The 24262-nt window shown below is 39.7% G+C and overlaps 1 protein-coding gene across 1 annotated transcript in view; it reads right to left on the bottom strand.

Annotated features, from left to right (window-relative positions):
* Window positions 1–5157, bottom strand: part of LPCAT1 (lysophosphatidylcholine acyltransferase 1) — a gene marked incomplete at both ends in the record, with an annotated part of 46658 nt that extends 41501 nt beyond the window's left edge. The window contains one exon of the mRNA XM_081322154.1: window positions 5008–5157. Within this exon, the coding sequence (XP_081178280.1) occupies window positions 5008–5157 (150 nt within the window). The remainder of the gene's footprint in view (window positions 1–5007) is intronic.
* Between the last annotated feature and the right edge of the window lie 19105 nt (window positions 5158–24262).

Genomic DNA, 24262 nt, shown 5'->3' with positions numbered 1-24262 from the left:
TTTTTTAAAAGAAATGAGTAAAAATCTATTTAGTAGAAGTTAAATTTGAATCATCTGAAATATTTTCGTTCCATAAATACCAGCTCTATATCTACATTAGCAGTTAAGCAAAACAATCTGAAAATTACTCATACCTATAATCCCCTTTGCCTTTTCTTCTCCCCTTGAAAAGCAGTATCCATCTCCCTCCCACCCCTCATTTATATTAACAGTTATATTGGTATATGAAAACAGCTGAGTGAGCCAGCAGAAAAGATGTAATACAGATGCAAGGCAAGCCGTTTTGCAGCTGGTCAACCCTATGAGATGATTAGTTTCCTGGGTTCAAGAAAAAAGAAATAGCTACAAAAACCAATTAGAAAAATTGTGTTATGTTATGTTGTTAATCTTTATGAAACATATAGAATTCTAGGATTTTTTTCATGCAAATTATAACTTTTATCCTACCTTTATAATATGGTAACATAATAATTCAAGGTGACAAATATACCTAATATCTATTTTCCACACAACAACCCTATGAGGTGGGTTGGGCTAAGACTGAGTGAATGGCCCCAAATCATCAAGCAGTGTTCAAGGAGTAGGCTAAAACTCACAATCTACAGCTTTCTAAGCTGGCTAGTTCTCTTAAAACTCTTATATGCCTAAAAATCTACTACAAATATCTTTGTAGTAGAAAGGTAACAACAATTGAGAAGAGAATCTGCTACTCAGAAAAGAAACATAATACATTTAGTTTACTTTTAATCATAGAAGCATATAACTTAAGAATAAATGTTTCTAAATAGTTAGATAAAATAAACATTGATAGGATGTTTAGATGCATATTAACACAAATGGTATTATCGACCAATTCATAATTATTCAGGAACTATATGAAACTGAAATGGGAAAATGAATTTAATTCATGCTTTTTAGTTTCATTTGTTATTTAATATTTTGGGAATCCTTCTCATACAAACAATAAGAACAGGATTTTTTAAAAAAACACTCAAAAACATACATGATGTTAAGTGCTTACTAAATTCACTATTTTATTCAATATCACTTATGCAAAGATCAGAAGGTGAGATTCCCTATAGCCCTCAAACAGTCCCCCAACTCTCAGAGTTTTAGGCTGCAAAAGAAATAGAGGCAAAAAATCTCCTTCACCTGAATAATTTTTTCTTAAGTATCACACCAACGTTCATAATGTCATTTGTTTGATTTTTGGATCTGATTTAATGTGTTGTGTGAACCCAAATAGGGATTGGTTAACAGCTTTGATTGATTTGTAAAGCCAACTAATCACTTATTCAGTAAGAATGTTTAAGCAAAAAATTAATTCACTGTATCTTGGGTTCAACATAACTACCAATCCTGGTTTATTTCTAGCCAGAGGTGAAAGGGGAGGAAGCAAATTAATTTAAAATTTTGCATGGTCTGCTTAAACACTGGTAACATGAAAACATAGCTTATTTTAAGGAACACATTGGGTCTGTCAATTAATATAGGAAATATAACAACATTCTGTGAATAGGTTACTGCTCATTTTTAGATGATAGGTAAAGGTAAAGGTTCCCCGGCACATGACACCAAAGGCGCACGGAACGCTGTTACCTTCCCACCGTAGTGGTCCCTATTTTTCTACTTGCATTTTTACGTGCTTTCGAACTGCTAGGTTGGCAGAAGCTGGGACAAGTAACAGGCGCTCACTCTGTTACGCGGCACTCGGGATTCGACCCGCCAAACTGCCGACCTTCAGATCGACAAGCTCAGCGTCCTAACCCACTGAGCCACCGTGTTCCTTTTAGATGATACCGTTCCCTATATAGTATTCCCAAACATTCCACTACTATACTGACTTGATATACACTTTTCATTTTTTTATGTTGAGACTCAACCTGATGTTTCACTTTCTCTATGCCTTAGCACAAATGGGGAAAGCTGCTGGCAAAGAAAGGTGAATCAATGACTAATTATCATGGATGATTGGGATTAGACAGGTCTGGATGGACACATTTTTAATTTCATGGATAATTCTGGAACTAGAAAGGAGGACATAATAAGCACATTTTTCTAGTGTTTATGCTTTGATTTTTTTAATAATTCAATTTTATAAATCACAGAGAAAGATTTAAGGAAATCATGAATAGTTTTAGCTATCTTAATGAATATTTAAGGAAACTGAAAAATAAGCTAGCCTGTTCCTTCATATTAAGCAAAATGAATGAGCAACAGGATTGTGTGTGTGTGTGTGTGTGTGTGTGTGTGTGTAAGATGCCTGTGTCAATTTCCAATGTTCAGAAAATGTATCTTTTGCAACAGAAGCCAAAATGTAGAAATGAGTTACACAAAAGTAGTACAGTACTGTATCAATTTACAAGGAGTTTTGTATAGTCTTTTTACAATGTGGCCACTACAAACATCACTCTGTGACATAGCACCAGGTATCAATGCAAATTACTTCTGTGATTTCCAGACCACATAACTATTATAGATACAAAATGCCTTCATCATCATGCTCTTGCACACAGAATATTACCAGAATATTGGCGCCACTACTATAAAAAAAGACATGCTACCTACATAAAATATTGTAACTACTCTTGGGTTCTCTGTACATACTCTGAATATCCTGTATTGTTACTGCTAAAAGAACATCACAAAAGAACACACATTACGCCACAATTTGTTTAATCAACTAATTCCAAAATCAATTAATTTTCAGACATATTAAAACCCCCAGAGAAGTTCTGATGCAGGGTTCTCAATCAAATATGAGGTATATATCTTATTTCATGTTCCTATCCTTGGAGTTACAATGAAGGTAAACTGATAAAAATAAAATGGCGTTAAAATGGCCTGTACAATAATTCAGATATTAGGACATTAAGCTAAGGTTTCTTTGCAACTTTTAAATGTTTTTAAGCTTTTAAGCATATGTATGGTTTAGTTATGCTGAAAATCACTGTTGTACTTCTAAGTAATCTTGATTAACCACTGGGTTTGACTAAGCTTGGATTTCAGCAAACCTCAATCATATTCAGTTGCCACAGTAAGTTTGCCACCACCGTCTGGTGAATATAGTAAACCCAACTTTCTCATTTTGGACTCCATAGATATGGAGATTAAAATTGTATTTACTCTCAGGAGAACTTTAAAACATAAATATTAGTAAGTGAAGGATGGTTCTCTTATTCTCTCAAATAGAGCAATTTCTTTGTAAAGATGGTAGGGCAATGACCTCAAAGCAGAGTTCAATTCTTTCTCCCTCTAATAAAACAACAAATCCTACATATCAAGACAGCTTCTGTTCCAATTCACTCTTGAGTTCTGCAGCACATAATTGGTACGTACGCATGAAAAGATGGGGCTGTTTTAAGTACATACCAAGAAGTATCTCTGTCAGTATTCTATATCTGAGATTAGCTGGTTTTCCTAGAACCAGTTAAGATATATGTACTGTATTTGTTTCTCAAAAATGCCATCACAGCCAACTGGTTTACTTAGGACTGATAGTTTTGGTCTTTCATGCCTGCTAGACCCCAAAAAATAGTACCATCAAGAAGTTACGTCTGCTTATTTTGTCAGTTAAAATCACATGGGTGTAGGAACTGAATTGGATACAATGCTCTGGGAGACTCCAGCTTAAAAAGGGAATAATAAATTGGAAAACCCAGGGACAGATGAATAATCCTAGTGAACGCGAATTTTGGTCAGGTACTTATAATTTTTCCTTAATATTGTTTCTATCCGTAATTATTATTAAAACAGCAATCTGAAGTAGCAACAACTTTATGGATCAAGATATGGCAACTGCTTGACTACTGTAGTTTTGCCTTCAACCAAACAAGGGTCTACAAATAATGCTAATAAGCATGGGTGTTCAAAGAGGTGGTTTGCAAGGATCCACCTCGCAATGCTTTGTGTCAGGATTCTGAAGTGCCACAAAAACATTCCAATAGCTATGATGGACTGGGGGAAAAAACTTCCAAAAAAAGAAAAGGGGGAGGGAAGGGCACAAGGAAAGAGGGAGCCCAAAACAGCAACAACTTCTTGATGTTACTATTGTTTGCAGTGGCGTAGTGTGGGGGGTGCAGGGGGGGCCGGCCACACCGGGCGCAACATCTGGGGGGCGCATTAGATGCATTTTACTTTAATTACATCAGTATTTTCATAACAAACAATACATGTGCTTAGGGGGTAAGGGTTTCTTTAACTAATCTAGTGGACGAGACTCGAGTGCTAAAATCCACGGGTTAGGGGGCGCAAATTACTTGCCTTGCCCCGGGTGCTGACAACCCACGCTACGCCACTGATTGTTTGGGTCTAGCAGGCACGAGAAGACCAAAAAATATAAGTCCCAAGTATGCCAATTGGGCTGCGATTTGCAATTTTTGAGAAACACAAAAAAACATATATATAGCTTTGGGGTTTGTTTGTTTTTAAGAACACCTCCTGAAGTTAACTCTACTTATTTTAATAATTTGGCTCCATCTACTGTGGCCTTCAGCTTCCTTTGTTAGGATAAATCAAGCAACTAATACCCGCCTCTTCCCACATGTTAGCTTGCTGCCCTTCCTCCCCTACACCAACCTCAAGAGACACTTAGACGCAACAGCCCCAGCCCCATAGCTACAGCTCTACAAAGGCGGCTTCTAATGCCTGCGTTGGTGGCTTACGAGGCTAACAAAAGACTACCGTTTCTTTCTAACAGACTTGAGCTACCCGCGCTGTTTCCCTTTCTGGCTCTGTTAATACAGCTCCGAAAGGTTTTCTGGACGTCTCAGGCGCAGACACGAGCAAGCAACTGCTGCTTCGCGGGGGCGCGCACACACGCATACTTGTTTGGAGACCTAGGGAGCGGGGGGGGGGGAAGAGGCACCATTACGTATTTGGAGCAGTGGAGTGGCTTTGATTTCCCCCACACATACACACACACACACACCCGACGCCGGCCTGCTTACACGCATGCATGCATGTGTACGCGCGTACACGCATACCCCCCCCCCCGTACACACCCACCTTTGCTTTCTGGAGGGCGCTGAAGTGCAGCCGGTGCACGAAGGGACTCCGCATCGGCGGAGGGGGCGGCCCGCGTCTTTCCCCGCTGCCTTCCTCCCCAGCGCCGTTGCCTCCGCTCCGGGTGCAGCATCCCCGGCCTTTCAGCCGCATGGTGCGATGCGAAAGAGGAAGGGGTGGTGGTGGGGAGGAGTAAATATATATATATATATATATATATATCGAGGGGCGAGAGCGCGAAGGAAGAAAATGGGCGCAGAAAAAAAGAAGAAAAAAAAAGAGAGGAGGAGGCAAAGGGAGGAAAATGTATTTCCGATGAAGGAAAAAGGAAGCGTAAATGTCGGGGTTGCGGTGAATAAACTAGGCCAAGCGGGGCTGCCGTCGACAACGTAGTTAGCGGAGGTGGTGGTAGTAGAGGAGGAGGAGGAGATCTGGTCAGCGACCCACCGCGGGCTCTCCCTGAACCGGCAGGGAGTGAAAGAGGATGCGCGGCTCTGTCAAGACGCCGCTTACCAGGCTTCGGCTTCAGCCCCGCCCTCAAGGAGGTGCATGCGCAATAGGCGCAGTGATGGGGAAGGAAAGCGCGACAGTCGCTTGGCGGTTTTAGGACAAGGGGCGGGAAAAGTAGGAGCAAAAGAGGAGGGGGCCGGCTTCGTCTGGAGCAGGGGTAGGCAACCTCGGCTCTTTTATGACTCATGGACTTCAACTCCCAGAATTCCTGAGCCAGCATGCTGGCTCAGGAATTCTGGGAGTTGAAGTCCATGAGTCATAAAAGAGCCGAGGTTGCCTACCCCTGGTCTGGAGCAAGAGCTGGCCGGCGGGCGCGCGGTTTTCATTTAAAAGGAAGTGACTTATTGATAATCCTCTTCTTCCCATCCTTGGGACACACCTGCTTCCAATCTCTTCCAAGCAGAGCTTTAAGCAAACCTGATTAGGGGACCTTCCAGTTATTCAGTGATTATTTTTTTTTAAAAAAAATTCCTTTTCAAAAACAAGCCATACACGTTGATGTATTCGTGCATAAGATTTTTTCCTAGGCAAAGTTGGGTTTTCATTTAGGTAAGTAGAATCACATGGAATGAGGATAAGAATTTACATCGGTTAGAACAAACATAGATTCTGTAATGATTGGTTAAAGCCAACGGTAGTTATTTAGGTCTAAAATACCTGGAATTAAATAATACTGAATGTTCTTCCAAATAAATGGGCAGGAACGTTTACTAATATTACCACAAATACACCTTGAATTAAGTACCGTTGTCAAACATCTTTTATAAAATACACAGTTGTATTAAATTATGAGTGGCAGTGGGGATAAGAGGTATTGCTTAACTCAATTTTCTAAATGAATTGGAGACAAAAAGCAAGACATGGCTTCTCAGCAATAGTGAGGAAAAATATTCATGAGTGCATGATGTTCAGTAGTGGTGTTGATTGATTTCAAAAGTGTATGTAGCCAAACAATTCTGTTTTATGTAATAAAATAGATAGTTGCCCATAAATTATAGACAGTTTATTTGCACATGGGTACTAGTCCACAGACTGCCAATCTCTTCCTGTATATAGAATACCACTTCAGGTTTGCTTTCTATCAAAATGAAATAAAAATACTACTTGAAAGACTTGGTGGTCTTCTTTTTTGACCTTAGATTAAGATACATCAAAAGTGACTGAAAATTGAATTGTTCCTTGAAATAAGAAAATGATAGTAGCTGTTTCAAATGAACTGTTTTGCAGAGCTAGATCTCTCAGGAAAGTTTTAAGAGTGTTTTTTTAGGTTCAAGTGCAGAGGAAACTTTGTTTATGTATCTGAATTCTACCTTGTCTTTTTATATTGACAAACAGCTCGTACCTGTACTGTGAGTTTCTATTCTGTTACAGTTCACTGATTAACTACAATAAAGACAATGAAGTATGTAAATGCTAGGGTACGTTTCAGAGTGGGACTTGCTGAAGTCAGCCAGGATATTTCATAATCTGCTTTTATAATCCATAGTTCAATTTTTGCAACTTGTTTCAGGAGGCATCACATGGTTGGGGGCCCTTTACAATAAATGTTGAAAATGATGTTGTTAATTTTATGAACGTCCTAGGACTGTTTAGTAAGTTAAGCGTATGCTACTGGGTATTGATCCTTATGAGAAGGATAACTTTGCTCACTGTCTTGAGGGGTTTTAGACTGGTTTTATTGTAGAGCAGCTTTTCTCAACCTTTGGAGCCTGAAGGAGCCCTTAAAGTATTTTTCAGGCCTCAGGGAATCCCTGCACGTTCAGACTGAAATAGAGGCCAGAAGTTACAAAATAATTATATTCGTGTGTAGTCCTGTGTATTTGCATTAACAAAATAAAGGAATGTTTCCCTTCCCTCACCTTCTCCCTTCCCCACTGCTTTATGGGTGGCTCCTGCTGCTGCTCAGGTCAGATCAGATCAGATTCAGATCTCCTGTGCCTGGCCTGAGACAGATTGCCCACCCTGGGCCACCTGGCCCAAAGAAAGGCAAGTATATGCCTGCTGCCACTGGTGCCCAGGCCAGGCCAGCCTTAGATCTCCTGCGCCTGTCTTAAGACAGAGCCCTCCCCCAGCCACTGTGACTGCAGAAAAGCAATCCTGCATCCTTAGAAAGGCAGGTGTGCACCTGCAGAAAGGCAGGTATGTGCCTGTTGCTGCTGGTGTCCAGCCAGCCCAGCCCTAGATCAGTGCCTGCCCTTAGAGAGAGCCCCTCCCTCTGGGCCTCTGCAGTTACAGAAAGGCAGGCAACACCATCAAGGAGAGCCCCAGCACAGAGAGGCTGGTAGCCTTTCTCTCATGTGTGCTCTGTACTGCCTGCTGCTCCTCCTCTCTTAACTCCTCTTTTACATTTCAGTTTTCTTAGCATCCCTTCAGGAGCCGGACACTAGGCACACACAGTGTTAAAGGGAGGACTTGGGTTAAGGAGAGAACTTGTTTCCAACAGCAAGGCAACAGGAGTTAGCATATCAGAAATCTTTGTTACGGTCACAGATGAGCATTGAAAAAATAAAATGCAATTTTAAAAGCTAAAAAAATAAAAAAATGCAAAAGCAAGAAAAAAAGCAGTTCCTTGCAGATAAGAACTCAGCCAGGCAAATGTGAATTCCAAGTCAAGCCATCCAAAGTCAAGCTGAAGATTTACAATGCCAAGTCAAGGGCAGGACAACGGCTTAGTTAATTAAGCCAGAGTAGTAAATAACTAGATTCTAGGCAGAGTCACAGAACCTGAACCTCAATGCTCAAGTTGCTTCCTGCAAGGGAAACCCAGTTCTGTGAGACTTAAATCCTCTCCCTGCCTAGCTTGCACAGCAGTTGTCAATCTTTGCTAGTTAGCCTTGCTGCTTGCTTGTAAGTTGCACACTTTGGCAAGGTACAGAGGTTCCAGGAGGAAATACTGGGAGGGGGCCAAGTGAGTGCCTGAAGCAGCCTGTGTTGCAGCTGAGCTGATTCTGAGAGCTTGATATCCTCCCTTCCACTTCTTGGCTTGGTTTGCTCCTCACTCCTCACCTTACGCTTTGCTCATCACCCTGCTTGTGCGCAAACCACAATCCTGCCCGGGATCCAAGCATGCTCCAGTGGAGTTTAGAAGGTTTTTGTTTTGTCTCTTTTTTAAAAACTAAATCATGATTTCCCAAGGAATCCCTAGTGCTCCAGTTGAGAATCTGGTCTAGAGAAGGACAGAGGAGACTTTGGAAAAGGCATGCATTGGTTAGCAAAACATGATTTAACTCCATGACGGGAACAGACATTAGAATTAAACTTAAACTAGGTCTGCCTTAACTATCTTTGGTATCGGGGGATCAGTGCCAGGCTTTTAAGACTGATATTGTCCTTTCATGGTAGGCCATGTTAGGAAACTAACTCCATTAAAAAATATTGGAAACCTATTTTAGTAATACAAGCTATGGTAACTATCTCGAAGGCCTTTTTCCCCCTTCCTCTTATGCTAAAGATCGTTAGGATGGAGTCATTTTATGCTTCTAACACGATTTCTTTTCCTGGGCTTAAAAAATGTTTTGCTAACTGTAACATTCCATTTCCAAGGCCATATTTATGATTTTCTACAGATCTATACATTTAAATTAAAGGTGGATTAGTTGAGTGTAATCCTGCATCCATTTGCCACATGCAAGACTTTTCTTGTGAACCTACTGCTTGTGTTTGAAGTTATCTTTGAAAATAAAACTGCAAAATACTAACTTAAGAGAAAGATATATTTATTAGATTTATACCCTGCCTTATACAACTCAAGGTAGTATACCCAGTGCTCCCTCCTCCTATTTTCCATAACAGCAACAACCCAATGAGATAGGTTGGGCTGAAAGAGAGTGACTAGCTCAAAATAGTTCAGCAGACTTCCATGCTGCCACCCATTTTGACTTGCTAATTTTCTTTATGGGCAGGGAAGTGTTCATAGAAGAAAGAATTGTTCTCATCTACCATTATGTGATTTCTCTGCCTATACAGAGGGCATTATTTTGGGGCCCTCTGTGTAATTTTAAACTATTTTTCAGTCTATTTTTCAAAGCACTGTTGTTAGACATACTATAGCCGGGGTGTCAAACTTGCAACATCATGTGACGTGTCGCAACGTATCGTGACTTTTTTTTCATTGCCGGCAATGGGGTGGGCGCGGTTTCACCATGACGCATCCAGCCTGCGGGCTGGCAGTTTGACATCCCTGTTAACTATACTATACTTTTACATATATAAAAATCCTGTTATTCAGAGGTTTTATAAGCAGATTGGTTAATCTGTAGTACTTCTGCAAAATAGTGTAAAGCTTTCCCTTATATCATGATGATGATGACTTTTTAATGGAAACTTTAGACATAAGAGTGCAGGCATCTGTACATTCAGGTTTTAACTAGGGAATTTGGTTTAGTTTATCAAAGGACATAAGCAGCGCCTGATATCTGAGTCATAAGTGGCTTCTTCCCCAAAAATAAACATATTTTTGGAGATACTCATACTCTTAGATATACATACCCCTCCTTCAAGAACCTAAAGTATCACTTATCCTGGAGAACAGAGAGTGCTAGAAATTGAAGTATTTTGCTGGTACTTGATTTCCCCTCTAAAAAAGCATACAGTATTTATAAATTACAGCTCACTCAACCTAATTTACCTTCTATAAGTAGAGTAGTCAGTTGTGAAAGAAGAGCATTACATGGTTAATTTACATGCAAGAAAGAATGTCAGCAAAGGCGGTTTGCACTTCTGAAATTCCATCATCTATAGTACATTGGTTTTAAAAGAATCTTCTCTTCCATTTAGCTATTCTTACCACAGAATATTGGGGCACGTCTGAAGATACAGATTTAGCAGTAATCATTTGCCTCTGTGTCTTTACAATGCATAAAAGGTAAAGGTAAAGGTTCCCCCGCACATGCGTGCTAGTCGTTTCCGACTCTAGGGGCTGGTGCTCATCTCCGTTTCAAAGCCAAAGAGCCAGCGCTTGTCTGAGGACGTCTCCGTGGTCATGTGGCCGGCATGACTAGACGCCAAAGGCACACGGAACACTGTTACCTTCCCACCGTAGTGGTCCCTATTTTTTTACTTGCATTTTTACGTGCTTTCGAACTGCTAGGTTGGCAGAAGCTGGGACGAGTAACAGGTGCTCACTCTGTTATGCGGCACTCGGGATTCGACCCGCCAAACTGCCGACCTTCTGATCGACAAGCTCAGCGTCTTAACCCTCTGAGCCACCGCGTCCCCTTTTACAATGCATAGAACATGTATATTAATATCAGTTTGGATCCAAGAAAATCAAGAGCATTAGGATTGTTGATCATCACAAGCTCCTCGTTTCCTACCAACTACTTCGTAATTTTAAATCTTAAATTTGTTATATGAAATAATTTCAAATTGGCTATGGAATCTGCTTTTATATTATCTAAAATTATTTGGGGGGGGCTTGATGCACTCTGAATTTGGTTGTTTTCTTACAGATGTTTCATTATCCAGACTAGGTAACACCATCAGTGCTAGTGACGTTTAGTATCAGAAGCGAGTGCTATCATTATTTTTACATTCTAACATTCAAGTGCATACATAATTAGCTGTAAATCGAGCTGTGACCAGTGAGATTTAGTTTGTTTTATAGGTTTTGGTGGCTTACTTGACAATGTTTAAGTGAATTAGTCCAGCTGCCAGTGTTTGCATTATACTGTACTGTAAACCAGCGGTCCCCAACCTTTGTGGCTTGGTGGCCCATCCAGGTGGGGTGGGTGAGGGTCTAGAGGGGAACCAGGCTGCACAAACAACAGGCTGGCATGCACATGCATGCACACACAGCTTGACTATTTGACCTGTGCAGGCATGCGTGCTGACCTCCCGCTCCAAGTCATGCTGCGCAAGTGTGTGTGCGCTGGCCCGGTTGCAAATAGGCCACGGCCTGATAGTGGGCCATGGACTGGGAGTTGGGGACCCCTGCTGTAAACCATAAAGTTACCATATTGGCCATAGATTGACATAGATCACTTAACCTGATTATTTGAACAGTATTTTTACCTATGTTTAACATACCAGTTCCAATAACACTAAAAAAAAGTGACTTATGACTTTTTTCATACTTATGACTGTTGCAGCATCCCTATGGTCACGTGATCGAAATTCAAATGCTTGGTAAATGACTCATCTTTATGATAGCTGCCGTGTCCTGCAGTCATGTGATCGCCTTTTGCAACCTTCTGACAAGCAGTCAGTGGGGAAGCCAGATTCATTTAAACAACTTGTTACTTAACACCTGCAGTGATTCATATAACAACTCTGACAAGAAAAAAAACTCACTTAACAAATGTCTCACTTAACAACAGAAATATTGGGCTCAGTTGTGGTTGTAAGTCAAGGACTACCTGTAGTTATTAGTAAGTCTAATCAGAAAATTAAATAACAAATCAAACAATATGTATGTTATGATGACTAGCAACTATGACAAAAGCTATTGTGTAAAGCATGATATTGTTACCTGTTCTTCCTGATTCAGTGACAAAGGCCATAACATGGTAAAAAAAGTATGAAATAATAAAATATTTGGGGAAGAATATTAACTAACTAGAATTCATGTACAATTCATATGTGTGTATATTTGCATGTAGCTGTTTTATTACTGCAAGTAATAAGCAAAAATGTTTTATTATTATAAGCAAAAATGTTTTATGCAGTAGGATGAAGTGTTAAAAAGGATAAAGAAGCACAACATTGAATATGGATGCCATTTTGGATTTGGTCTTATGCAGCTTGCTAAACCCCAAACCAGATTTAACAAAATATAGTTTCTGTCAGCTCTTTCAGGTAGTCTAGACAAGAAACCAAAACCACGAGTAATAATACTACCTTAATTGTAAGGTTACAGACAGCTTTTTCTTCCTCTCCTTACTTTCCTTTCCAGACAACTAGGAAGGGTCCCTTCACACACATTCTTCACCCTCTCTTGTGGGCTTTTGTGGCCTGAAATGTCTTTTATGTCACCTGTGTAGCTCTTCTTTCTGTTTCCAAAGGTTATTCTCAGAGCCTATTACATAACATAGTATATGCAAGCAATTGACCCATTCTACTGTTTAGCTGTTTGTAATTCATTCATTTATTTATTTTTTATTTTTATTTATTTTAATTCCATTTATATCCCGCCCTTCTTCGAAGACTCAGGGCGGCTTACAAGCTTAGCAGTAGCCTTCATTCTATGTATATGCCTGCTTATTAGGGCTTTCGCCCCCCCCCCAAGCGGCATTATTACAAAGTCAGCTTAATTGCCCCCAACAATCTGGGTCCTCATTTTACCTACCTCGGAAGGTTGGAAGGCTGAGTCAACCTTGAGCCTGGTGGGATGCGAACCTGCACTAATTGCAGGCAGCTGGTGTTACTTAAGGAGGCATTAGCCCACTGCTCCACCAAGGCTTTAATCTTGTCTCATCAGAATTTGGAAATATAGCATCTGGACTGGATTAAAATCAAATAAATAATAAACTATGTAATTAGAGCATATATTCATGTAACATCAGAATGATTGCTTGATTATGTGCCATCAAGTCAGTATTAAGTCAGAGCAACTACATAGATTTTCTTCTTGATCTATCAGTTGTGTGCCATCAAGTTGGTGTTGATTCTTAGTGATCACATGATAGATTTTCTACAATCTACCATTTGTCCTGAACCTTCCTAATGTAAGTCTTGAAAATGTAGGGAACAAGAGACTTGGTTTATTAGATTGGAATTAGATTGGAATTACTCTGATCCAAGAACTGCCCAGCTGTCCAGAAGAAAAGATTTAGAGAAGCTTTACTATTTTGTTTTTTAAATTTGTGGTAATAATCTTCGTAACTATTTATGTTTTAGTGTTCTAGAACAGGGCTTTTCAACTTTTTCACCCATTGTACCACTTTTAGGATATGGCAACATCCGAGTACCACCAGTCGCCTAGCAAGGTTCAAAAACTTGATGATCAAAAAAAAAAGGAAAAAAGTGATAAAGTACAGGTAGTCCTCAACTTACAACAGTTCGCTTAGTGACTATTCGAAGTTACAATGGCACAGCTGAGCAAGACACCTGCCTGCCTGCCCTCCTGGCGGCGCTTTTCCTCCTGTCCGAGATTTTCACTGTTGTGAGCATTTCTGTTGAGGATTGGCAGCGGGGTAGGGTGGGAGGGTGTTTGGTTTTTATTCTCCCCCCCCCCGCTGGGTGGTTGCAGCAGCTTTCGGTCACTTCACATGACCCTGGGACACTGTGACCATCATAAATATGAATCAGTTGCCAAGCATCTGAATGTAAATCACAAGATCCTGGAGATGCTGCAATATTCCAGCTGATCGGTGCTTCTTCTGGGCTCAGCAGAAGCGCCAGGATCAGCACCGAGCTCTAGCTGGAGCCTGGCACTTCCGCTGAGCCCTGACAGCCCTGCAGCTCCAGCCATCTCTCTCTCAGGCTTGTGTGGTGCTGCCACTGGTTCAGCTCATTCCCCTCCCCTGCTATCACTTTTCTAGGATGGTCGCGTACCAGCTGCCAGGTGCCATTGTACCCTAGGTGGTACCCGTACCACTGGTTGAAAAGCCCTGTTCTAGAATACTTAGAATTTATTTCAAATAAGAGCTAACACAGGCTTTCAGTTTCATAGCTAGTGAAATCAGTGATATGTACTATATTTTGACAGAATTCCAGTCCTAAACTCACTCAGGAGCATCAACCTCACTTAATTCCTTGGAATGTAGCTTTGCTTAGGCTTATCTTATGTGCCCTTTGCTTTTTGGTTTGCGAAAGTGGGAAATAGAACATGGTATTAGTTTTCTACAGAACTGCTCAGTTAGAAACAAGTTTATACCTGACTCACAGTATTGTAGTCAATGAAAAGAAGGTGCATGAGGTGCTGACAAGCATTTGGTAAACCACAGTAATGATTAATTTAACTGGAATCAGATTGTGTAAGTATTGCATTTACATTACTTTTGAAATGTAAAGTTTTTTGTTTTTTCTGTTTTGTGTTTATGGATGAAACAATTGTCCACAACCATAAAGATTCCTTTAGCTCAATGTCTCCACAGTTGTTCCCTTGCAGCATTTATTAAGATGTATATGAATTTTAATATTTTATTGTTTTAACTTTCCCTTAGATATCCAGATTAAAATAAGATCATGGTAATCTGTACATTTCTTCATATTTATATAAATATTTATATAAATATATAAATATTCATATATTTCCAAATTCTGATGAGACAAGATTAAAGCCTTGGTGGAGCAGTGGGCTAATGCCTCCTTAAGTAACACCAGCTGCCTGCAATTAGTGCAGGTTCGCATCCCACCAGGCTCAAGGTTGACTTAGCCTTCCATCCTTCCGAGGTAGGTAAAATGAGGACCCAGATTGTTGGGGGCAATAAGCTGACTTTGTAATAATGCCGCTGGGGGGGGGGGGCGAAAGCCCTAATAAGCAGGCATATACATAGAATGAAGGCTATTGCTAAGCACATTAGTTTGTGCTTAAATTGTAAGCCGCCCTGAGTCTTCGGAGAAGGGCGGGATATAAATGGGATTAAAAAAATATATTTAATCTGCTGCTATTAACACAAGAATCTTTATTATGTTGCAATTCTTTTGTTATACTTCCTACTTTCTGCCCTTGAAATCCCCTATTATTATTATTTTTTTGAATAAGTAGAGGAACCTCCAGCACATTTGCAAATTCCAGGAAACACAAATTGTTTATACTCTTCTAAATGTATTTTTGGTCAAAAGATTGGGATAGTGTTGGAATTGTTTCACAGGTCATCATTCAGAAAGCAGTTCGATTTTGTCACTAAAATAATTTAAATAGAGTATTCATGAGATATAGGTATCTACGTCTGGCTCCAGAGATAGAAAAAAAAAAGACAAAATAGCTACTGTATTGTGCCCTTTCTTACTTGCATTATGATGTTGCACATGTATGTAATGGGAGGAGTATGTGTGGTGAGGCTTGTCATCTCCTTCTCACCCTTATGCAGATGCCTATGTCTTTCTATTTACAGTAGTGGCCAAAATTGTGGAAACCTTTTGGGAAAAGTATACAGTAGAAATGCTACCTCTGGTTAAGTCTCCACCAATTTTTCTTCTAATTTCTTTATAACTGTAGCCTTGTTCACTTAATAATACTATTTTACATCGCTTTCTGGGCAACCAGTCAACTCTTTGCACCATTACTTTAATTTTATTACGTTTTACAAGTTCACTAAAGGAAAGGAAAAAAAACACCAACCAACTTGATAGCGATCATATAACACACTGACAAATGTCCTTCTCTCAGCTTCAATACATAGCATCAATAACTGAATCCTACTGTGATCTGATTGGCTCATTGCCAAAGCAAGATGATGTCTGATTGGCTCTCTAAACACTCATGCTCATTGGCTACAATCAAATGAAGGAAAGCTACCTAGGCAAGTTGTGCTTCCTTTTTCTGCTTATTTGGCTATAACTTTTCATAGAATACAGTACAAATCATTGAACAAACTATGTTGCATTACATCCTTGATTAAATTATCGTTTCGTTGATATATAATTTTATGGTACTACTCCCCCCAAAAAGTGGTGTTATTAGTCATCAAACCTCAAACATACACTTTTTTCAAAAGGTTTCTACAGTTTTGGCCACTACTGTAGTTTACTGCATTTATTTCCTGCCACATGACATCCAAATCAACTCTCAGCAATCACAGGATCCTCTATAACCTATATAATAAGGGGCAAAAATATAGACATAGGAAAGTCTCTATTGGGCTGCAATACTAATGTTTAGGCATCTTCCCAAATAGTTCTCCCAATTGTTTTTCTATTTTGTGAATTATAGTGTGTGTGTGTGTTCCATTTCCCCCCCAACTCCATATTTTTTTCTGTGAGATGCCCTACGTACAGTCACCCACGCACTCGAAACCTCCCGTATAGATTACTGCAATGCTCTCTACATGGGGCTGCCCTTGAAGACCACCCGGAGGCTTCAACTGGTGCAGAATGCGGCTGCACGGGTAGTGATGGGAGCTCCCCGATACTCCCATATAACACCTCTGCTCCATGAGCTGCATTGGTTACCAGTTGTCTTCTTGGTGAGATTTAAGGTGCTGGTACTTACCTTTAAAGCCCTACATGGCTTAGGCCCGGGATACTTGCAGGACCATCTGCTGCCGGGAACGACTTCCCATCACCCAGTACGCTCACACAGAGAAGGCCTCCTCAGGGTACCGTTGGCTAGACAATGTCGGCTGGCGACCCCCAGGGGGAGAGCCTTCTCTGTGGGAGTGCCAACCCTATGGAACCAGCTCCCCCCTGAGCTTCGGATGGCCCCAGATCTCCAGTCCTTTCGCCGCGGCCTCAAAACACTCCTTTTCCACCTGGCTGACCTGGACTGACAGGGATTTTAATTATGTTTTTAATTTTTAACTCTAATTTTTAATTTATTTTAATTTTAATTTTAATTTATTCTACAGGGGCCATTAATTTAATTTTTATTTTTTAACTTCTGTATTATTGTATGTTATTGTTGTTAGCCGCCCTGAGTCCTTCGGGAGATAGGGCGGCATATAAGTCCCAATAATAAATAAATAAATAACTAGCATCTGAATGTCATTTTCTGGATCCAACGAACACAGCAATAGTGATGGTACGGGATGCAAATAGTCTCTTCTTAAGTTTTTAGATTACATGTAGTCCTCGACTTACAACAGTTCATTTAGTGAGCGTTCGAAGTTACAACAAAACTGAAAAAAAGTGACTGATGACTGTTTTTCATAGTTACGATCATTGCAGCAACCCCATGGTCACATAATCAAAATTCAGACGGTTGGCAACTGACTCATATTTATGACAGTTGCAATGTCCCGGGATCATGTGTGATCATCTTTTGCAACCCTCTAACTAGAAAAGTCAATGGGGAAGCCAGATTCACTTAACAACCATGTTGCTAACTTAACAACTATGGCAAGAAAGGTCATAAAATGGGGCAAAACTCACTTAACATATGCTTCACTTAGCAACTGAAATGTTGGGCTCAACTGTGGTCGTAAGTTGAGGACTACCTGTATTTATGAACAGTATCCCTATAGAAGGGAGTCACTGCAAATTTGGTTGTTCCCATGCTGCCAGGATATCAGATAAACCCAAAAATTGTTGTTGGTTTTTTTAAAAAAATATGGGGTAGGTTTTGCTAGTTGCCATAAAATTAATTTTCCTCTTAATAGAACAAAGGAACAAAAAGCAGTGGAAATAAATTCAGAATGTAAGAGGAAGCCAAACCAAATACAGTGTGATCTTATTTGAAAGCACAGTCTTAAACTGTTCGTGCAAGAATTATCAAATCATTCTACAGTATTTTAGAAAAGTGGTAGATATCTTTAAGGAGAACGCAGATATACTTTTAAAAAAATTATTTATTAAATTTGTTTGCTGCCCATCTCACCACAAAGCAATTTTTTATTAATAGAAAAATTAAGTCCATTATGCGAGAGAGAGAGAGAGCATGGACAGTAAGCACGGCAGTTGATGGCTACTAGGGAGAAAATTTAGTTGCCTAAGCTTTACATTTAGAAAACAACATATACCGAATACACAACTCTTCTTCTGCAGGCTGCCACATTTCAAATGTCATGGCCTTCAGTTAGCTTGGTTATCATACTGAATTTGAGGAGAGGAGGGAGGAATCTTATGGAGTATGCCACCTTAGAGAAGGTGGCACTTTACTAGAACTTATAGCACAATGCACCTTCATAAAAGAAGAACAGTCTTTTCATGAGCCAAAGTAGCTACATATTGCAGCCTAGTAAATGACTGTTACAAGGGACTGTTGTTCAGATTGTTTTTGAATAGTAGGTGTGACTGACTTGCAAACTTTAAAGTATTTTGTGATTCCTAAACTCAGCATCAATCCACACTGTACATTGTATAATACTTTTAAAAGGGAGTCATTTATACATTAAGCTGAGAATCATCAAATGTAGTAAAACAAAGTGATCACTCCAGGATGCAAATACATTAGCAGATGGATTCTGCTTTGTATTGTTACTTCAATTCAGTTTTGTTTTATTTTGTTGTAGCATAAATTATGATTTCAGTGTATTTAATTTTCACATTATTTTCTTTCCCAGTTATTGACAGACATGTGAAAATGAAGTCATATAGCTATACATAGTGATTTGTGCCTTCCTTCCTCCCTCCCTCCCTGTATTTGTGGGAAGTAATTAAAGAAGTAAGAATGATTTACTACATGAGAGCTTCTCAAAGTAGGCTATTGAGCAGAAGAGTGTTCTGGAAATTTTCAGATTAGTAGCCAGCAAACGTTAGAACAAAGACTTCTAAAACAAATTACAAGTTGATTCTCAAAAGATAAGTTGATTCTCAAAACATGAGATGGTGAAAATGTACAAGAAGAATGTGTGTAATTTAGCTTCATCATGGTTTGTTAGAGTTGCTGCTTTGGTCAGGTGTTGTTGGAAACACTAAAAAGAGATTGGAAATGTAGAGGTAGAGCTATCACAGGGCACAAGATACCACGAACCCTATTTTTCTGGAATTTCAGTGAAGTAAGGGTATGCTTCTGTGTCCAAGTAAATCAAGCTCTTAGATCAGAAAATGAACAATAAATGTAAATTTGAATTTGTTTTCATGTGTTTTGCATCTCTGGATAAATAAGCAGTTATGTATCAATGGAAGATTATATCTCTTGTTATTTATAAATACGTTATGTCTCTTTCTATGGCACACAGATACCTTTGCGCATAAATGGAATAGAAAAAAATTAATGTGTGTATCCCATCACATCAGAATCCTTTTTGGCCAATGCTTCATCCAAATACCAAAGTACTTTGGTAATATACTTTATAAGGAAATTTATTTGTGTGACATGCAAATAAACAGAAGAAAGTAGAACTTAAGGACTTATATGTATAATAAGCCATAATAAAATAAATGTCTTTGAAAGGTAGGCGTTACCACATTTTTGGAAAAAACACCATGAAGCCAGTGCAATGTCTTTTCTAAGTAAATTGTAAAGATGACTTTATTAAGTATTTTTGAAGAAAAAAAAATCAGTATAACTTTTGCAAAGGAGAACTTGAGTGTTGTTTGAGAGAAACATGGGGATAGACTTTGCTTTTTCAAAATATTTCGAGAAAGTCAGAATTGCTAATAAACTTAGTAATCATGGATTAAGAGAATAGTTTAATTATTTAGCTGGTTAAAATAGTGAAAGCAAGACTAAATTGGCATTTTCTGTATCAGATGGACTATGGTGCTTTGGGACCAGTGTCCCAAATAAACTGATACATACTGTACAATGAAATGGTGAGGTTTACTAACAACGCTGAATTTTTAAGTTGGCACACACCAAGAAAGGATAATAAGCTCTAAAAATATATTTCCAGAAAGGTAAAAGGATCATAATGCAAAACAATACGATGGCAAGTAACCGCCAGTCCATGCTCTGAATATATTTTGCCTTTATTGCGAGCTATGTGAGCTTGTTCTTTAGACCCTGTGCCTGCTTCAGGACATACTAACATTAATCACATATATTTTTTTCCACTGTAAGCTATTTTCTGCCACATTCCCAGAATCAAAACTTATGGCTTGCAGTTCCTAGGCTATTCTTCCTGGCTCTGTGTTCAGATCTTAGACCTGACAGCTTTATGTTTGGCAACTGTTTAGTTTACAAGCAAGAACACATTTCTATGTTAGCGTTTCTAATGTTTTCCTGGTAGTAAATGGAAATGCGATTGCCTTCATGTATTACAATCACAGCAAATTTGACACAAAGCCAACTTTATGACAGTCTACCGTGAGCTCAGCTGGCTTCCTGTTTTTCTGCCTCCTTCAGAATGAGGTATTTTCTATTACATGCAAGAATTCATTTAGAGCCTTGAGATGGCTTTAGAGCAGACATGTCAAACACAAGGCCCGGGGGCCAGATCCGGCCCGCGAAGTGGTTTCATGTGGCCCACGAAGCCATCCTGGAAAACAGTGAGGGAACGGCCCCCACTGCCTTGGCCCTGGCCCCTTCTGCCAGAGACCCTCAGATCTGTCCCACTCCTGCCCAGGCCCCCATAGGCACCCTTGATGCCAACGATGTAGAGCTGGCCACGCCCACCCAGTAGGCCATACGCACTCTAGCCACGCCCACCCAGTAGGCCACGCCCACCCAGGCCATACTCACCCGGCCCCTTGAGGGCAACCGCAATGCTGATGCGGCCCTCAGTGAAATTGAGTTTGACACCCCTGCTTTAGAGGGATTGACTGGGAGTAGAGGAACAGCGAAAGGAAAGAGCAAGTACACGGTCTTTTCCTTACATTCTAATTTAAAATCATCCCTGAAAGCTACCTCCACACAACTTGGGAGAATTTTAAATGCACATTTGTGCAGCAGGTAATTAGCTTCTGGGAATATCAAATTATTGGGACCGGACATTGTGTATACAGTATTTATTTATTTATTTATTTATTTAAATTTGTATACCGCCCTTCTCCCGAAGGACTCAGGGCGGTGAACAGGGCAATAAATACCAAAAATACAAAATACAAAAATTAAAAACAGATTAAACCATAGTGCCCAAATACAATAAATAAATTACTTAAAAACAATAATTAAAACCCCAAACCCATCAGACCAGGCCGGCTTGTTCAAACAAATAGGTTTTTAGATCACGTCGGAAGGAGCGAAGGTCGGGAGCCATCCGGAGCTGAACCGGTAAACTGTTCCAAAGGTCAGGCGCACCCATAGAGAAAGTCCTCCCCCTGGGGGCCGCCAGTCGGCATTCTCCGACCCGTGGCACCCTGAGGAGGCCCTCTCTGTGGGAGCGCACTGGGCGGAGGGAAGTTGATGCCGGCCGCAGGTACTCCCTAAGGTACTCCGGACCCATGCCATGTAGGGCTTTATAGGTCATTACCAGCACCTTGAATCTCACCTGGAAGGCAACTGGAAGCCAATGGTTGCATGAGTAAGAAGCTAAGTAAGCTTTATTGTTTCAAGGTACACATAAATAAAAATGGAAAGATTCATTTTAAGATCCTAATATTTACCACAAAACTTTCCTCTTTTAAAGGGACCAGGATTCTGATTTGGATTTGGGTGCCGGTTAATTCCTTTTGGTCTCCTGCTCAAATTCTTGTGCTGACATATAAAGTGCAAATTTCATAGAGAACAGTTCAGAAACTAGCTTTATTGGTTTCAAAATGGCTTAATCCTAGAGAAGTTGATACTCAACTTAATTGGTTACTGTGCAAAATAAATACGTGGCTAGAAGATATGGTGCATTTTTTAAAAGTCTACTTGAGACCATCTGGTTAGAAAGAGAGAATAAATGCCCTAACAATACAAATGTTTTTGGCTGGGGCAGTTAACGATCATTACTGGTAGTTGTTTTTGTTTTGACTTCTGCACTGGATGAAATATTCGAATAGCAAAAACTGGGTTATTTGTAACATTTTGTAAACATTGCAATAAATAGTTTGCCACTTAACAATAACAACAATAACAACAAAGCTTGCACATGGATGGCAATATAGATTAATCATTTTTAATGCTTACTCGCATGCTAAAAATAATCCAATTTACCCTCTTTGGCCTTTTGAGAATCAAGATCCAGTGTATCTAATTATTGGAACCCCAAGAACATAAAAGAATAACAAGTAGTGGACTTATAAATCTGTTGGAATAACTCCATGTTTTCTGATTAAATTGTGTTCCTGGTGGTACCCAGCAATCATGTTTGCCCTGTGTTCATAGTAATTGCATGTGTCAAAGCTGAGGGCTTGTGTAAACTGCACCAAATGAATTACAATTTTAATTTAGAGAAAGATAACTGTATTTGCCCCTGCAGGCAGATTTCATCAGGTCACTATTATACAACTAAGTAAGAAAGGCAGGGGGTGGGTAGTGGTAGTGGAAGAAAGAGAGAGCCTCCAGGGCTCTCTAAGTTAATAGTAAGTGTGAAATGTAATGAAGACCGTATCACAAAACCCTTTTCTTTTAACAAGAGAATAATTTACAAACACAAAATGCACGGCAGAGATTGTTATGTTCTGTCTATGCAAGTGTCCAGATGTACATGTTTAAAATTCTTTTGGGTAGCAGGGGATGGCTTAATGAGAAGCCTTGGCCGGCAGATAAAGTTGCAGAAGATTGAGTATAGTCCCCATTAAGAATATTAATGGATCCCAAAATTAAAAAACAAAAACAAAGAACCAGCTGTTCTTGAACATGTATGAGGGTGCTATCCTTAGTTTATTGTTATGGGCGACTAATTCTGTATAACATTTAGATGAGAAAAGGCACATTCTAGCTGTTTCAGCAAACCCCAGATTAGCTTCAGGTGCAGATATGCAGTTTACTCTGGATTTGCTCCTTAGCATCCATGTGTATTAGTCTGGAGACTACCACAGTTGGATCGAGCAGGTTGATATGGAAATATCCCATTAATTTCAGCAGCGTTTTTATATCTGCCATGAGTTTAATTCAAACTTAACTTACCACTTGCAGCACCAATCTTAGCACTATTCAATGTGTAAGATCATGATTGCTAGTTTAGATTAACAGCCACTTGTCATTTCTCTTTCTCATGATATGCCTGTAACAGAAAAAAACAAAACATTATTTTCAGGATGGTTTTGATCTGGGAAGAAAACTGGATATGCTAGCTACTTACTTACTTACTTACTTACTTATTTAAGTAATTAATGCTGTTAGATACCATCCACTTCTGTCTTGGGTGAAAGAAGACTGGAAATAAACAGAACCATGGTAAGACTTCACCCTGGTGGCTATCATGAATAACACTGGGGGTTTGCTGCAGAGCAAATGACCTAGAAAAAGAGTAGGGTCAGTATTTCTGAAAATAAAAAAAGTGTGCGAGGTCCAGACAACTGGCACTCAATATTATATGGATTATTTTCAGCAACTCCCGTGCATTCTTCATGTTTGCAAGAACAGGAACATTATAATGAAGATACCTCGTGAAAAAGCAGCTTTGGGATTATAATGAAGATATATAATAAAGATATAACAAAATGAAATTATCTGATCCTCTGGCACTCTCTCTTGGGCATTCTTTATCCTCAATCACCAGCAAGCTGAACCCAATTGAATCTGATATTTTCTGCTAAAATTTCACTTCTGGGGGCAGCCTTAAGTCTCCAACCCCATTTATGCCAAGCTGGGTGATCCACGAGTTTGCCCAGTTGATGCACTGAATTTTCATTTGAACCTTCAATTCACAGTACAACTGTCTCCCCTTCGGAGATAAACCATCTTCTCCAAAGCTGAAATCAGAATCAAATCAATGACTTCTCTTTTATGGGCAAGGTCTTTTTAAATGAAATCACTGCTGAGACTCTGGATAGAATACAAAAGTTTAACAATACGTATTACTGCCATTTCTGGAATGTACATTCTGTCCGTTCTAGACTACCCTATGCATGGACATAACAGTGGCACCAAAGGTGACCTTTTATAGCTATGCACCAATAAATGGAACCAGTGGATAATTACAGAACAGGTGCATTTCAAGCTCAAGACTGGGATCTGAGCAGCCAAGAATCCATTGCCCAGAAGGTAGAAAGAAACAGTGTAAAATATGAAACCCCGAAACTGACATACTGTATATACATACATACATACTTGTGTGTGTGTGTGTGTGTGTGTGTGTGTGTGTGTGTGTGTTTCCTATGTTCCACATCAGGCAGATCACCTGCATGTATAGGGCTTTATCTTGTCTGCAAATCCCTGTCACTTTTGAGTCGC

Source organism: Vipera berus, assembly GCF_964194415.1.
Source record: "Vipera berus genome assembly, chromosome: 3".
NCBI classification, from domain to species: Eukaryota; Metazoa; Chordata; class Lepidosauria; order Squamata; family Viperidae; genus Vipera; species Vipera berus.
Note: the sequence above shows the minus strand (reverse complement) of the source record. Positions and strands in the feature narration are given on the sequence as shown.